The 18,326-nt window shown below is 37.6% G+C and overlaps 1 protein-coding gene across 1 annotated transcript in view; it reads right to left on the bottom strand.

The window, feature by feature from the left end:
* Positions 1-16,258: 16,258 nt before the first annotated feature.
* LOC103256255 (sodium-dependent phosphate transport protein 1-like) overlaps positions 16,259-18,326 on the bottom strand; it is a 49,054-nt gene continuing 46,986 nt past the window's right edge. Inside the window, exon 11 of the mRNA XM_008054156.1 lies at positions 16,259-16,390. Coding sequence (XP_008052347.1) covers positions 16,259-16,390 — 132 coding nt within the window. The remainder of the gene's footprint in view (positions 16,391-18,326) is intronic.

The following is an 18,326-nucleotide window of genomic DNA, read 5'->3' as shown; positions in this document are numbered from 1 at the left end:
TCTTCTGGCCCAGGAGAAGGTAACAATCAAAATGAACTGCCTTTAAGAGACATAGGACAAAAATTAAGGTTATACATCTTTCTAGGCCCAGGGAGAATTGTGTAAGAGATGGGCATGTGAGATTTGTAAGGGTTGACTTTGAGAGATGAAATTAATTCAGAATTGTCTATAAATTAGATGTTAATATCAACAGCACACTAATAGAAGCCAACATCTGAACCCCTGTGCCAGAATAACAGGGTTGCCTTGGATCATTGGTCTATTCTCTGGTAGAAAATTACAAAAGTTATAATAAGTTTATAAAGATCTTACCTTATGGTCAAACTGATTAAAAATTATGTAGATTTGCTTATAGAGTTTTATTAAAATTTGCTTTGATATTGATACATGAATGTTTGGGAAAAAAATGTTTTTCTCTCTTTTTAAATTGACTTGAAGACTCACTCCATGGTCCTGGCTGGAAAGCAATGGCACACGTACAGCCACCGCAGCATTGACCTACTGGGCTCAGACAATCCTGTCTCAGCCTTCCAAGTAGCCGGAACAACAGGCACATGCTACCACACCCAGCTAATTTTTTAATTTATTGTAGAGATGAGGTCTCACCAAGTTTCCCAGGCTGTTCTCGAACCCATGGGCTCAGGCAATCCCCTCACCTCAGTCTCTCAAGTGCTGGGATTACAGGCTTAAGGCACCACGCCCAGCCTGATTTTCTCTTTCAAACAAGATTTTCTTGTAATTTCAAGCGACAACAAAGGATTTTGGTTTACCTTTTAAGCAAGAAAAAAATGTATATGAAAAGAGGAGAAAGACAGATTTAGCGTGTCCTTACTGGTCTTACTTGGTTCTCACTGTTTAAGAAATGTCTCCTCTAACAAAGAGTAAAGGTTTTTGCTTTAAAAATCTTTGACTCAGCCGGGCTCGGTGGCTCAGCCTGTAATCCCGTGCCTTTGGGAGGCTGAGGTGAGTGGATTGCCTGAGCCCACGGGTTCGAGACCCGCCTGGGCAGCGAGACCTCATCTCTACAATAAATCAAAAAATCAGTCGGGCGTGGTAGCACATGCCTGTAATTCTGGATACTCGGAAGGCTGAGGAGGAAGGATCGCCGAAGCCCAGTAGGTCGAGGCTGCAGCGGCCGGGAGCGGCCACTGCACTCCAGTCTGGGTGACAGAGTGAGACTCCAACTCAAAAAAAAAAAAAATCTTTGAATTAGCATTTTGGTTAAATAAATGACTATTTTACAATGACCTGTGATCCTATGTTATGATATCATGTTTTTAAAACTTTTGATCCTTGACAAACTTTCCAATATCAAAATTTAAGGTTCCAAATTCAGTCTCCCTGACATTCTTAAGTTTTAAAAAAAAATTTGGTTTCCTGAAGCCCAAGAGAGATATATTCAACTTGTTCTAATATGTTAAAAGCATACAGGAAGCATTACTAAATATAAAAGGATGCTTAGCTTTAACTTATGTTTTCCAAATTGTATAACATTCCTATAATTCTGATATGTTTTAGTGTATGTTATCAATATTAATAATAATTATGTTATTATATGTCACAGAATAACCTAATTTTCTTATCAATTGGGCTTTTGACAATGGCTATCTTAAGACTTTTGTTAGGTACAATTATTATTTTACTTTAATCCCTTTTAAAAGGCAATTTTAGGATCTTGTTAGGTACTTTAACCCTTGCGATGCAAAAATTAAAGGGAGTCAAGTTGGAGTCACATATCACCTAAAGCGAGTGCCCAACTACCTTTATGACCACATCTGGACTTCCAAACTAAGCTACTGACACCTGCTTGTGATTTAAGAAAGCACAAAGGTCTAGTTTGTCTCTACAGAGCAACAGTTAAGTCTGACACTCTCCCAGGACATCAGACCAGGCCAATCCTCATGAACTCTAAAATAACTCTCATCTTGACACTCATTATCATTATATGTCTCTTATAAATGCTAGACCAGATACAGAAAAAGGAAAAGGATGAAATCAAGGGCCTGGATCATGATAACTTGTAAGATATGTCTGATTTAAGATTTTTTTTGGGGGGGCAGAACTCTAGGTTCGACTCCTTTTTGTCTTTAAATAATTGGCTGTAAATCAGATCAAACTATGCCTTTCCCCAACATTACTGATGTTGAAGCTGTTATCACCAAATTAACAATTCTAGGAATGGGCCTTCCTGGCTCTGTGGGACCTCTCCAGTAAATGGAATAGACAACCCTAAGAATGAGCCTTCCTAGAATGTAGTACCTCCTGCTGTTTATTGGCCTACACATGCTTTCTAAGGTATGATGTTTGGCCCAAAGGGGGAACTGAAGAATAAATATGACCTTTTTTCTCTTATCCAAATTCTTAACTAAAGGGTTTGGGAAGTTCCTGGCTAACATGGACTCATCAAACAGAGTTTTATTACCCTATTGTTTTCCAACCTGACTCTGGCATAATATCACATAACAAACAAAGAAGGAAATCAAAGTATCTTATGGCTCTGAAAACCCATCTCTTGTGGATTATTGGACTCCCAAGGAGGCTTATAAGATATCTGTGTATCCTCTCTGAAGTCAGCCACATCTGAACTTCATCTACATATCAACAAATCTAGAGTCTCACCCTTTGTCTCAGCAGAACATCTTATTTAACTAGGAACTACATTTTACCAGTGAAGAAATCTTTAAATCCACCTACAACTTGCAAGCCTAGGCTTGGAAATGTGCCTCCTTCCCAGACCAAATGAATGAAAATGTCACATGTATTGATTTATGGTTTCTTGTAACTTCCGCCTTCCTAAAGTATCTATGATCAAGCCACCATTTGGCCACTGGGGGCACATGTTCTCAGGACTTCCTGAAGATGACTTAAGTTCTCCAGTTTGGCAAAAAAATAAAACATTTAAAAATATTTTACAAAGTTTGGCATCTTTTTGTCAACAGTATCATTGGTCAAAATGGGTTTCCTTTGAAATTCCAAAACTTGTTTATCTGTGCCTACAAAAAAAAAATAATAACCTCTGAGACAATGGGAAGCTTTTTTCAATTGGTACTTTGAAAGTTGTAAACAAAATCAAGACTCTCTTAGAGAAAGCAATTATAAATTGAATGACCACCTTAATGAAATTAGTGCTTGTAAGACTGAAACGAAAACTCTCTGGAAGAATCTTCTTCCACTAGACCCCTTATCCTGCCACTTTGCCTATCTTCTGCACATTTTTTTACCACCTTTACTTTATTCTTCACTTCACCCTTCCTTTTCTACTCTTTCATCTGGTTACTTTGAAAATGTTTCTAAGTTTTCTCTAGATTCAGCTGTGGACTCTTGTGATAAATTCTTGTGATTTTTGGGTTGCCTTGGCATCCATTTTGATCCTCCTTAAACATACTCAGACTTCTACTTAAAGAAGCTTGAATCATCTCCATTTGAGAAATAAATATGCTACCCTATTTTCTCTAAAAATTGTATCAGCTTCAGCCATGTGGAACAGATAATAATCAGTCTATTCCATTTACAGGAATGCAGTTTGAATCCAACTGTCTTTTCATACTAGTGAATTTACCTAACTCGTGTCTATAGTTTTTAAATTAAAGCTGTATTTTTTTTATATTTGCTGGTATTTTTTGTGTATATATTTGTATATATGTCTGTTTGCATAATTGTTCATGGTACTAAATTGACTTATAAATAAATGAATACTCATGAATTAAACAAAAAGGCCAGGTGCCATGGCTCACGCCTGTAATCCCAGCACTTTGGGAGGCAGAGGCAAGAGGATCACCTGAGCCCAGGGGTTCGAGACCAACCTGAGAAACTTGATGAGACCTCATCTCTACAATAAATCAAAAAATTAGCTAGGCATGATGGCACATGCCTGTAGTTCCAGCTCTTGGAAGGTTGAGGTGGAAGGATAGCTTGAGCAAAGCAGGTCAAGGTTGCAGTGGCCGTGAGCATGCCACTGCACTCCATCCCGGATGACAAAGTGAGACTCTGACTCAAAAAAAAATTAAGCAAATAAGTCCAAATGTTTTTCAAGTTCATGTGACTTAGTCATCTTTTGATGAGTGGGACTAGTCTAAAATGGTTGGTTTGAGGGGAATGCCTGTGTTTTCTGAGTTATTTGCAAAATACACATGTTTTCAACTGTAAAGTTCTTTCATTTATGATACTTGACTGGTATGCAGTCATGTAAAACCGGTTGATAGAAAATTTAGCTTGGAATGATAGATAGATAGATTTATTTGATGTCTCGTGAAATTTTCCAGGCATAATTGTTAAGAATGAATGGATTGGGTGGATGTGAATGAGATAAAATTCTCCAAGTGAATTTTGCTTTAGTTTATATTTTAGACCAGACACTGCCAGTGGCTCACACCCGTAAGCCTTCCACTTTGGAAAGTGGAGGTGGGACGAGGCCAGGAGTTCAAGACCAGCCTAGGTAACATAATGAGACTTTGTCTCTACAAAAAATTTAAAAATTAGCCTGGTGTGGTGATGCATGCCTGTAGTCCTAGCTACTCAGGAGTCTGAGGCAGGAGGAATGCTTAAGCCTAGGGTTCAAAGTTTTAGTGAACTATATCATGCCATGCATTCCAACTTGGATGACAGATTGAGACCCTGCCTCTATTTTTTTTTTAAGTTATGTTTTGTAATATGTTTACTTGGTAAGGTTTCGCAAATCTTTTTTAGTAACTATACCCTTAGAGTTTTGCTAAGTTAAAATAAATGTTCATTTACTGTCTGGAGCATCTTCAGATAGACATAATGCTGTAACTCTCTTACTTTCTAAGTTTTCACTAAAAATAAAAATTGTTAAGAGTTAACGTTAGCCAGGCTCGGTGGCTCAGCCTGTAATCCCAGTGCTTTGGGAGGCCGAGGTAAGTGGATTGCCTGAGCCCGTGGGTTCGAGACCCACCTGGGCAACTTGGCAAGACCTCATCTCTACAGTAAATCAAAAAATTAGCCGGGTGTGGTAGAGAGCGCCTGTAGTTCCAGCTACTCAGAAGGCTGAGTCTGAAGGACCGCCAGAGCCCAGCAGGCTGCGGTGGCCAGGAGCAGCCACTGCACTCCAGTCTGGGTGACAGAGTGAGACTCCAACTCAAAAAAAAAAAAAAAGAGTTAACGTTGTAGTAAATATGTAAAATTAAACTATTAAAGATGAGAAAAACAATTCTGTACCCAAGTATATGAGGAAGGTAAGATATGTTTTTGGTAAGAAAGATGAAAAAGAAAAGAGAATAATTTCATATGTGAAAGAGGCTCATGTAGTAAATTTTGTATTAAAGTAAAATAATTGATTATTTAAGAAAGAGGAAGTATAGGACAAAGCAGACAGTTCAAGCATGTCATAAATGGTCATATGCATGTTGTGATAACATTTATGAAAGTTAATAAAAGGAATTTTTTGTGTGATCATGTTGGCTACAATTGGAAGGAAATGGGTTGAACTTTGACAATAAAAACAAACGGATACTGAGCTTAAAATTTTGGTCTCCTGTGTTAGAACAATGAGGTTTTTAAAAAATATTAATTTACTTGTAGCAGAATTGCAAGAAGGTTTGATTTTAATTCTAAAATCTGTTTCTTTAATAGCCATCCTTAAAAACACAGTTTCTATTTCTGCTACACTCCTTTGTGAGAGCTGTCTAGTTTCCCTGGTTTCAAGTTCCTCCTTCTTTCTACCCTTAAAAGGTATGCCGTTTTGTTTGGCTGGGGTAATGACTCTCCTTCAACCTTTTTGTTAGTATCTGTAACTTTTTCTGGTTCTAATTATGCTGTTTTAGCCTGACACTAAAGTGTTTATCTTGAAGGTCTAGAAAAGCAATACTTTACTTCATTTTGACTTAATTATGTACTCGCCTTTTTTTGCTTGTCTGAATTGTTCCATGTAGCCAGCACTTCACAGGCTGTTAATAAGAACCACATATTTCACTGCTCAAGGTCCTAATTACTTGTTTATAATCCTCTGTGATATAGTGTACCCTCATAAGCCTGGATACACTTTTTCTGTGCCTGATTAAATTCAAGTACTCTTATTATCAGGTTTAACTTCCAGGTGATCTAAGAAGGCTTTCTGTAAGGAGAAGCAATCACACTACAGGAAGGTTTTGTTTTCTTTGCCTCTTAGCTAACTGACTTAGGAAGCAAAGATTCTTTGCTTTACCAAGATGATCTCCTGTGCTTCATGTTGTTTTCATTAGATTTTTAATTACTTAGGAAAACTAAGTTTTGAAAGAACTGAAGTTTTTACATCCCAGTAGTTTTCTTTACTGCTTTTGAAGTTTTTTGATTGTCATTCTGGTTAAATGAATAACTATTATTTAGCCATGATCTATGATTTTGTTTAATCAAATACTTTGAAATTGTTGACATCTTTGGCAGCTTTCCCCAGGAGCAAAGTCCTAAATTAAATATATATTTTTATCTTGTAGATATATTAAATGATTAGGGTTATTTAATAAATCATAGGAGAAGCATTGTCAAACAAGAAGTAGTGCTTCATTTCCTTCAAGGTATATTTGTGTACATTTGTTATTATGTTGTATACAAAAATTGCATGAGATTCCTAAAGTTCTAATATATTTTGATATGTGTTATCAGTCTTGGTAATGATTCTTATGTTAAATGATTGTATGACACAGAGAGCAAAAGTTCCTTGTCAATCTTAAACCTTCATTAGATCTTTGACCACGGTTGTTCTCGGTTTTTGTCATCCACAGTTATTGCTATAAATTCTTCTCTGCAAGTATTTGCAATTGGCTATACTCCAAGATTACCTTTCATGGAACTACTAAATGAGATCAAGCAAAACAATTACATGAAATTAAATAATTGAAAAGAATAAACCGGGCTCGGTGGCTCAGCCTGTAATCCTGTGCTTTGGGAGGCTGAGGTGAGTGGATTGCCTGAGTCCGCGGGTTCGAGACCCACCTGGGAAACTTGGCGAGACCCCATCTCTACAATAAATCAAAAAATTAGCCGGCTGTGGTAGCATGCGCCTGTAGTTCCAGCTACTTGGAAGGCAGAGGCGGAAGGATCACTGGAGTCCAGCAAGTCAAGGCTGTGATGGCCGGGAGCGGCCACTGTACTCTAGTCTGGGCAACAGAGTGAGACTCCAACTCAAAAAAAAAATAATAATGTTTTTATCACTTTTACTTTAAACATTGTTGGTTTCTTATGCAAATGTTTTGTTTTCCACAGTCAAGGAACTTTTCTTTCATAAGCTATCTCTACTTTGAAATAATCTGTTGAAGTATTCTTTTGTAAACAAAGGTGGTAGCATTTTCTTTTTCTCCGACTTGATTCTTTCAAAATTCAGAAAGTACTCTGATTTTAATTATATAAGTTCAGTGAAAATCTGCTGTCTCTTTGTAAGCAGTATACAGTTGGAAACATTGGTTTTATTACCAAGGTTTTGACTGAAATGACCTATTTAACAATGTACATATAAAGTCTGGCTTCAAGAGTTCCCAGCCTTACAGTAAATGAGTAAAAGTTATTGCTTCCTGATGGGTCCGAGTACCTTAAAACTGTAAATAAAATCTAAAGCTTGCCCTGGTGTGTCATCCTAGCCTCAATGGGTTCTAAAATCTGAGATTTGCTATTGATCAATGTGGAAAGAAAAAAATTATGTTACTAAGAAAAACTAAAGTATACTTGTTGTTAGACTGACGCTCTCTGCATTGTTTTCAGGTCTTTTTGCCTGTTGACTGGACTACATCCTGAATTCTCCTAATTTCCTCCAATATTTGGTTACAATTAAATTCCCATAAAGTCCCCCAGTTCTCTTCCCCATCAAAACTAGGGATCCTCCAGGGACATTCAAGGGATTTCCCCCCTCCTTTTTTTTTTAGATTAGAAAATATAATTTATTTAAGAAGTAAATTTGAGAGAGAGAGCAAAAGAAGAGATTCCCCTCCAAGGTAGGGGAGGGGCCAAAGCCAGGAAACACAGCCTGAACATAGCTCAGAGAGCACTTGACCATATCATAGCTTAGCAAGGCAATGACCTGGGATAAAACTGAGTTTTAAGAAAAGGATTTAGGTACTCAAGAGGCTAAGGTGGAAGAGGGATTAGATATCAGAACCGGGGACAAACTAGGGGAATTCGATTTTAAAGTAGGGGAGAAACTAGTCAGAGCATTGGCCAAAGCCAGGGCTGCTGTTTCTGCCCCTAACCCTGGCACACTTTCAGTGTTTCCTCCCCATGGTTCTGAATTTATCCAGATGCTTGGGGTAGTCAGTCAACCTATGACAGTTCCTAAATGTTTGCCCTTTCAATTAGGACCCCTTGCTGTCAATGATTGCTTTTTGTTTATCCTGTCATGACACCCCCCATCCCCCTCACCTCATATACCTCCTGGGAAGGGACTTCTTAGAAACTTAAGCAGGAGTATCTTTCCTTCTCCCAAAAGGGGGAACTCATGCTTGAGTTATTTTACCAGGTTTTGCCACAGAAACAGTTTTACCCACATTCCCATCTATTCAGTGAGCCTCAACAATACTGCTCACGCTACCTTCCAAGAGTTACCTGAGAACCTTTTGGCCCAATCCAACACTGATGTTGGTCATATCCATTTAGCACCTCCAATCAAGATGCAGGTAAGCCATAGTAAGCTTCTCCCCAATATTAAACAATATTCCCTAAATCTGGAGGCTCTGGATGTTACACAACCCATATTGACCTTTGCAGCACCCTCTTCGGTACATCTGTAAATTCTGACACCAACACCTTTTCCATAGCTTTCCAAGTCTATCAGTAATCATATCACTGTGTCATCACCTAAGACGAGCACCTAGTTTGCCCATGCACCCTTGCCTATAAAAGACTTCTTGAATTTTCATAACCTCTGAGGGAAATTGCGTGCCCATCTAGGCTGCATTTTTGCTGCAGTTGCCTACCCCTGCTGTCAGGTCCTGAGAAAATGCAGAAATTTGCTTTCTGGGTCAACTCATTGCTACCATCACAATTATTAAACCTCTTGAGAGCATCAAGTTCATATACCAAGGTTAAGAGAGCCCTACGAAAAATCGACAACTACCCTGTTGAAAACTCCCCATATCATGAAAATGAAAGGTGTGAACACTAACAAGGGTGCAATTTTCCTGGGGAGTTAACCCTAGTGAAGGAGCTACCTTAGGAAGGTTTCTGGGATCTTCATTTGGGCTAAGTTCTGCTTGGAATGAATATGTGATCAGAAGCTTTTTCTTTTTTGTTAAGAGAATTCCATCACCATAGCCATCAGGCACAGCATAAGTCCCTAGATTCCCTTGTTTATGTGGTCCTAGGCAACAGCATTGCTTTAGACAATCTCCTCACTGCACAGGTGGAGAATGTGTACTGTAGCTAACATTTCTTACTGCACTCAAGTAAATACTTTCAGTCAAGTAGAATTGGAAATTCAGAGATCCTAAAGTTGGCCAAATCTCTGAAAGCGATATGTTTAGATAGCCTATTGACTGGACATCCTGGGTTCAATTTCCAATTTCTAGATATTTTTAGCCAGATTCCCTCAGGAAAGGATCTCTTCTGCATTCTGCCTGACAAGTCTAAATAATATAATCCTCCTCAAATCTGAGATAAGCATTAGGTTCCCCTTTAATATTGTGCAAGCCTGTTTTAGCAGATGTCTGCAAGAGACACTCACCAGGAATTTGTTGGGTCAACACTATAAGACTTTAAACTTGAGTCAGTTGGAAAGGAGAATTGACTTAATCCAAGAAATTTTTTATTTAAATGTAACATGTTCCTGAGTGCCTCTCTTAAGTAAATGACTCTAGTTGCTCAACCCACCACTGCCCTGCTTCTAGGATCCCCTTAAGGGACAAGACTGACATGAAGCTGGTAGCTAGCCACTCCAGCACTGCAATGGAATGCAACCAATCTACTGGATTATCAATGCTGTCTGCCCCCAGGTTTTGAATGAGAGGAAGCAAACCAATGTAATCCTGTAAGAAGCAATCATTCAAGTAGATCCTGAGTGGCTAACTATACCTAAACTTAAACTAGAGCCAACTGATCACTTCCTGACTACAGGTTACATATGTACTCTGAGTCTTCCCCCAGACCTGCACTATTTTATATTAGGGACGTTCTGTGCTCACTTGAGCCAACCGATCAGAGTTCACCTGCCTTGGCCAACAGGGCTCAGCTGTTTTGACCAATCAAAACTCAGTTACTCTGGCCAATCACAACAAAGAGAGTTTTTATCCTTAATTTGCATAAGCAAACATGATTGAGAACTTGTGTGGGAACCTTTGCTGAGGCTGAGCCTTCTCTGTTCTCTGTAGCAAACCTTCATTTTACAATGGAGGCCACATCTCCTTGGTCTGTGAACTGTTCATTGGAATAAAGTTTCTTTCCTGGGCCTCAAAATTCCTTTTTAGAGAAATTTTGTTCATGTTATCAATACAACATACCATGCAAACATTTAAAATAATTTATGATCACATGTTTATAACCTTTTAATTTACAAAGCATCCAACCAAGTTTTTATATCCTCAATATATAAACTACTGAATATCCTAGAGTACAACAGATACTCTCACCTGATATTTCAGAGGAATCACATGATCAGCCAGAACATACTAAGCACAAGTTCAACCTTAGGCTTCCCGAGGGCTCCCACTTGTCTGGTTTTCTTCCTACTCTACTCTCCTTTTCTTTCCACTGTGTCTATCACTGTAAATGTCAGCATGTTCTAGGGCTTATTAACAGGGTCTGCTTTTTTGCATATAAATTTTGTCCCTAAATTATCCCACCAATATGTCAATAATCTCAAAGTGCTTACCTCCCATTTGGACTTTTGTACTATGTTCTAGACTTATCTACCTACCTGTCTACTGGATGCTTTCATGAAATTCCTCATAAGCATCTCCAATTTAATGTGGACAAGTCACCATCCCATTCTCCTGCCTGACAAGCCTTCCTGTCTCAGTATGAGCTCAATATGACTTTAGTTACTAAAGTCAAAATCTAGGTTTCATCCTTGATTCTTCCCTTTCCTGCACAGTCTACAATCCCCTTGCCTTTTCTGGCCAGCTCTACCTCCAGAAATCATCTGAATCTAGCTGTTTCTCACTATCTCCTCTACCTCCATCCTAGTCCACATAACCAAGATGTCTCAATCAGCCTCTGAAACAGCCACTGTTCTGGGCTCCCTGTCTCCATTCTTGCCTTCCTGAACTCCTTTCTCGAGAAGGTGATCAGTTACTTTGCTCTCCATTCTCCATTGTGGGCATACTGATCTCACTCCTAATCGCTGATTACTTGTTATGGATTTATTTTATGCTTAGAATATTCTTTCTCTTGATTTTAATGTGATCCTCTTTCTTATCCCTGAAGTCTCAACACAATATCACTTACTGACATCCAGTTACAACTTTTCTGTTTAGGCACAAAAGTCCTAATGATGTTGTTCACTGTTGTGTCCCAGCAATATAAAAGTGATTAAAAATCTTAATTTGCAATCTGATTGAATACTTGAAAACTGATTCTTAATCCAGGAACTGTGAATTTGCTCAGAAAAAAAAGAAAAATCACATCTTTATTTCCCTAACCTCTGAATGACATTTAACATTTCCTTCCATTAGGAACAGTAGGCAACAAACTACTATAGTAGTAGTTCCAAGGACTTTGATGTCAGTAAAAAATCATGACTATTTTCTGCCATTACAATTGTGAACCTGGAAAGAGTCAATTCTTCGAGATGGATCCTGAGTGGTCAGCGGCTTAGATTTAAAATTGAGCCAAGCGGTCACTTGCTGACTAACAATTACACACTGACTATGAGTTCCCAGAAAGCCCATACCTCTGCTTACCTCTGGGACTTTCACAGCTGCCTGTTCTGTTTATGCTCCTGAACCAACCAAGCAAGAGCCTGTGGCCTGAGTAGACCCATCAGAATTGAGCAAGCATCAACCAACCAGAACTAAGTAATTTGAATAATGCGTTTGCATAAGAGGACCTGAGTGGGAATCTGGGCAAGAACTTTCTTATATAAGTGATAAATTCTTTCTTTGTTCCCAGAAATACGCCTTCAGTTTACAAAAAAGTTGGTGTCTCTTGGGTTTGCAAACTGTTCACTGGAATACAGTCTCTTTATTCTAGTTTCCTCTTTAGAGAACTTTGGTTCACACAATTATTACCAATATTTCTAAATATATTGTTTTGTTCAATATTATTTTTGAAATCAGTGTGTTAATAAAGAAGCATGTGTTATAAACGTGCTTTTTAATATCTTGATAACTCTTTCAACATAATTAGTCTCCTTTAGAATCCTCTGTACTGCCTTCTAGGTATTGTCTATTCCACAAAAAAGATTGCAAAGCTCTGTGGCAAAGTAATTCCACAGGCAGAATACATGCCCCTTTATTCAACCATTGTCCCTGAAATCCACTGAATAAATTAAAGAAGCAAAAATAGAAAAGTGTAAAAGCTGGGGAACTACTTCATACCCAAACGAATAAGGACTATTGACAAAATTCAAAACAAACCAAGGGCCAAAAGAAAAGGTGACATTGGAAATCATCTCACAGCTACCTACGAAACTCAGGGGTGCCTTCAGTAGGAAGAGAAAAGTGGAAATGTAGGGTCAGGACTATGCAGTGACTTCCACCTGGGTGAGACTGGGCAGGAGGCAGTACATCTGGGAACCAATGGACCTTTGTAATCCTGATGCCCCAGGCACACTGGCAGTGGTCTCTAGGCTACAGAAGAAACACTGGGCTAGTACTCAATCAACACTTTCTAATTTTTCCCTAACCTCCTAAATGAGGAGGAAAAGTTTTAAGGTACCCAACTTGACTACAGTGTGTCAGTTTGAGAATGACAATGATAAATACTACTGATTCTGCAAACAGTGCCTGTGTACTGCCTAATGGCTGACATCCCTAAAAGTGAAGAAATAACCATCAGCACAAGACAAAGAACAAAGCCACGAAAATCCTCTGCACTATGGCACTTTCCACACTGGTGTCACCAGATCCTGTCTCCTAGCTTAGTATCTGAAAGGCAGTTTTGTGACTTCCACTGCCAGTCTGATGAGAAAATACCAAGAGTTACCAGGTAAACAAATGGGAAAATGGGGGAAATTCTACCAACAATATGTTTGTGAAATTATAGGTTCAGGTAGAACTGGCCTTTCTGTAGAAAAGTAATTAGAAAAATTGAATGTGTTTGCTATTTTGTAAGGGCAAAAATAGAAAAAGAATAAACCCTGAAATGGAAAAAATGGACACATTTCCAAACATTTAGAGGAGTAAATGCAATCAAAATTTGAAATATTTTACACACCCGAATTACTAGAGGCGGGCAAGGGGGCAGAAGTAGGAGGAGGACCACAAAGATAAGGAGGAAGTTTTTTCAGGGACTATAAAATAAGATGACAGAAAATGAAGTATATTTGTAATGACAACAAATGCATTTATATTAAACTCATCTATACAAAGGAGACAGCTCTCAAAGTGAGTGAAATAATTTAGCCCAACTCTATTCCCTTTGCAAGAAAAACATTAAATAAAAGGTGATACAAAAGTATTCCAGGGAATCTAAAATAAGAACACATACACAATTTGAAGTTGTCATATCAATATCAGAAAGTGAAGCAAAAGGAAAAATCATAAAATGGAAAAGACTGATAAATTTATAAAATCAAAAATAAATTTCCAATGAAAATATACTTGTGGAAATCTCTGAAGTTATAACATTAAAATACAGTATTCAATATGAGCTTGGACATAAAAAGAAATGAATAGAAATAGTAATAATGAAAAAATGTGGTGTAACTTTTAGTATTTAACAGGTCAAACATATAAAAACAAATAAGATTTATAGGGTCTGAATAAAGTAATGTGATTGTTCCTATAGCTGTACCTGGGAAATAGATGATAAATCTTTGCTAATTCCCATGGGATATATTTTAGTGTTGTTTTGTCCTTATTCATAAGGACGATCTCAGTAACTTCTGCATGAAAATATTCAAATAAGCTTTTTATATTTTTTAATTGCTTATTGGTTTCCATTCACTTAAACAAAATTCATGAACAAAGCCTTCATTGATAAACATGTTTAAGTTTAGATCCAGATTTGTGCCATTGCTAAATCATCAAACTTGAGTATGCATGCATCTTGGTGTATTTTTGTGAGTACACTGTTATAGAAATACTTTTGCAATACTGAATAAATTTAATACTAACCCAACATCATTTTTTAATGATACTAGCAAATTTTCTTCCAAACATCATTTGAATCATTTATACCAATAAATGTGCCAACTGTCTATTTTTGTACAAGGTAAAAAAAATTATTTATTAATGGGTTATCTGGGAGACTTACTGCATTCCTTTATTATTCTTATAGCTATCCAGTCAACCCACTTGAATTTTCTGGATAACCAATCATATCATCTACTGACAGTTTTAATTTTACCTTCATTACCAGTGTGTATTCCTTCATTTCCTTCTCTCTCAACTACTCCCTCTTAAGTGCAAACCTCACTGCTTATAGCTTCAGTAAAATACAAAACTATATTAACCCCTCACAAAACCCCACCTTCTCTCTACCACTGTGAATAAGCTCTAGGTTCCTATCCAAGGCCAACCTCTGCACTAGTGCTTGAATTTTATCCCTTCAAGTACTTTAATTCTATACTTATGCCTCTCTCCTACATTGTGAAGCTTCATTATTGGATTATACTGTCAGCTTATATGCTATTGCATCTATTTCTGAAACAACAGACAAAAAAACTCCCCTTGTTAACAATTCTCTTTATAGATACAACACTATTTCTTTGTTCTTTAGAGGAATGTCTATTGGGGCTGTTTTCATTCATTTCCTCAACTCATATTCTCTCTCTCTCCCTCCATCTCTCTCTCTCTCTCTCCCCCCGTCTCTCTCTCTCTCTCTCTCTCCCCCTGTCTCTCTCTCTCTCTCTCTCTCTCTCTCTCCCCCCGTCTCTCTCTCTCTCTCTCTCTCCCATCTCTCTCTCTCTCTCTCTCTCTCTCCCACGTCTCTCTCTCTCTCTCAAGATAAAACACAGACCCAGAAAATTGCAAAAAACAAAGATTTGGCTCTAAGAATTATTGTAAGGTAAGCATTCTTCATCACAAGCCTGGACATGAAAAATAGAATATTGCCAGGATCACAGTAGTTCTCCATGAGGTCCTTTCATCTCCCTAAAAGTAATCACTTCCCTGACATTTATAATAATCTTGTTTTCTGTATTTCTTGATAGACTTATTACCCAAATGCATATCTTTATAGGATTTAGTTTTACCAGCACTAAAAAATGTGATATTTTGAGTTCTTTTTAATCTAAGAAGGCCCCCTTCCATCCTCTAATTTTTATTATATGCAATTTATTTATTAAATAATGAGTCCTTTTACTTATAAAATCTCCTATGGGTTAGATTTATTGATAATACAATTCAGATTTAGTTCAACATGTTCTCTGTTCTCTGTATATCTTGCAAAATGGTAGCTGTATTCAGAGACTTGATGAAATTCAGCTTGATTGTCTTAGCAAGAGACTAGCGGTGATGTGTTCTTTCATGAGAAGGTACACAATGTCTTCATGCTTCTCTTTTTGTGATATTCACTGCCATTGATGTTCAACACCTGGATTCCAATTTATTAGGAGCTGCAAAATAAGGAAATTCCAAATCTATCAATTCATATTTAAATATTAGCTGAACTTATTCTACAGAGAGACATTTCCCCTACTATTTAATTACCACTGATAAAGTTCATATAAGAAAGGCATGATATCAGTGACTTGAACACACTTTAATGTACCCTTTTCTCCATCATTCATTTGAAAATAATTTTAGTCAGAGTCACTTTTAAGGTACCTCCGGCCTAACGGATTAGAAAATTCTTAGACTTTATATAGTTTAATCACTTGCTAGCACTTGCTAAAGGTACTCACTCACTCCACCCTGTTTCACTTCTCTTGGAGACACATTTTCCAACTGTTCTTTTTGCTTCAGTGAAGGTTCCTCGCAGTCTTCCTTGCAAACTTCTCTTTCTCTTTTTCACTTTTAATATTAGAGGGACCCAGCCTCCCAAATTAATATTTCCAGCTTCAATGTCACCCCCAGATTCCAGAGCCATTTTTATCAGTATGTTCAGTATTTTCAGGCTTAACATGATCTTCTCCAACCTGCACTCCCTATTCTTTTCCGTCAGAAGAGTCATCCTTAACTCCTTTCTCTCCTGCAACCCCAGTTTCAAAAATTGTCCTTAGTCTGATCACTTTTCACCTTCAGAGGCGTGTGTGTTCTTCTTTAGCCCAGTCCTGAACTTCTGCTTTAGCAAATTTAAGGTAGAAACTCAGGCCTAGCACACAAATGGCAAGCACCAGGAAGAAGACTTTAAACCAGCCAGATTCTGGATCCTAAGGGGTTAAAACAAAGTAATTGTAAATTATTAGTCTTGTTTTTGTATTTTGTAACATTTACAATATCATACTAAAAATATAGACTCAACACAGTCACTTAAGAAATGGAAAATATATCCTCATAAATAGCAAAAAGAAAAAGCCATCATTTAACTCTATAAAGATAACCACTTTTATCTTTCTGTTATATATATGTATTTTATCTAAAAATCTATTTTAATCAGATATTAAGTTTAATGTGCCAATTTCTTGTTCATAATTAACTTATACCTTTTTGTTTTTTTGGTTTTTTTTTTGAGTTGGAGTCTCACTCTGTCGCCCAGACTGGAGTGCAGTGGACGCTCCCGGCCACCGCAGCCTCGACCTGCTGGGCTCCGGCGATCCTTCCGCCTCAGCCTTCCATGTAGCTGGAACTACAGGCGCGTGCTACCACGCCCGGTTGATTTTTTGATTTATTGTAAGAGATGAGGTCTCGCCTGCCCAGGCGGGTCTCGAACCCACGGGCTCAGGCAATCCACTCACCTCAGCCTCCCAAAGGCGCAGGATTACAGGCTGAGCCACCGAGCCCGGTTAACTTATACCTTTTAAAAATTTTGATCTATTATTTCAAAAATTTCTAATTTTTTAAGGTATCTTATGTAGTCAACATATTATATCATATCATCATAGGTAGAGAGATAGGTAGAGAGAAAAAGTGTGTTTTTGTATTTTAAAATTGGAAAATTTAACCAATTTTCATCTACTCATTATTATTTTGATAAGATGTATTACTCTCATATTGTTTCATATTTTCCATTAAAAATATTTATCTTTTTAAAAATTTTTGGATCACTTTGGAGAAACTGCGTTTCTTCTGTTGGTTTAAAAGTTATCCATGTTGCTCTTTTGTTGTTTATTTTTAAGAGCTATACTCACGTACATATAGCTATCTCGATAGACAAAAAGATATAGTTAGAGATATTTTAAAATACATAGATAAATATGTCTATTTGTGATAGATACACATTGAACTATATACATAGGTAGAAAGATATATAAATGTATAAATCTTATCAATATTTATCTTTTCCATAATACAGCTAATATTTTTCAGGCTCTCATTTCCTTTTGGTCTTCTCCATCTCCATCACCATCCTCATGCAAAGAGCTCCTATTTTCACATTTCTTAAAACTTTTAATTATTGATTATTATGAATATTATTTCTTTTCTTTTATACTTGATTTTGTTGAACGAATAAGTGTTTGGTAAAAGTATGTCACATGTATTTTATGCCAGGCTTGGTGGCTCAGCCTATAATCCTAGCGCTTTGGGAGGCCGAGGTGAGTAGATTGCCTGAGCCTGCGGGTTCGAGACCCGCCTGGGCAACTTGGCGAGAACTCATCTCTACAATAAATCAAAAAATTAGCCGAGTGCTGTAGTGCGCGCCTGTAGTTCCAACTACTTGGAAGGCTGAGGCAAAAGGATCCCTGGAACCCAGCAGATCGAGGGTGCGGTGGCCAGGAGCAGCCACTGCACTCCAGTCTGGGAGACAAAGTGAGACTCCAATTCAAAAAATAAAAATAAAAATAAAAATAAAAGTATGTAACATGCATTTTACTAATGAAACAAAATTCTGTATTTATACTAAGACATTATTCTTTATCTGAAATACAAATTTAACTGGGCATTCTTCATCTTGTTTTTTTTTTGTTTTTTTGTTTTTTTTTTTAATAATCTGCCATTCCATAAACTTTTTTTTTTTTTTTGAGTTGGAGTGTGTCGTCAAGGCTGGAGTGCAGTGGCACACTCACGGCCACCCCTTCTACCTCAGCCTTCCAAGTAGTCAGAACTACAGGTGCGTACTACCATGCCCAGCTATCTTTTTATTTTTTGTAGAAACGAGGTCTCACCAAGTTGCCCGAGTTGGTCTTGAGTGGGCTCAGGCAATCCACT

The sequence above is a fragment of the Carlito syrichta genome, unplaced genomic scaffold, assembly GCF_000164805.1.
Source record: "Carlito syrichta isolate Samal-C Ts95f unplaced genomic scaffold, Tarsius_syrichta-2.0.1 Scaffold289164, whole genome shotgun sequence".
Taxonomy (NCBI): Eukaryota; Metazoa; Chordata; class Mammalia; order Primates; family Tarsiidae; genus Carlito; species Carlito syrichta.
This window is presented reverse-complemented; position numbering and strand designations above follow the sequence as displayed.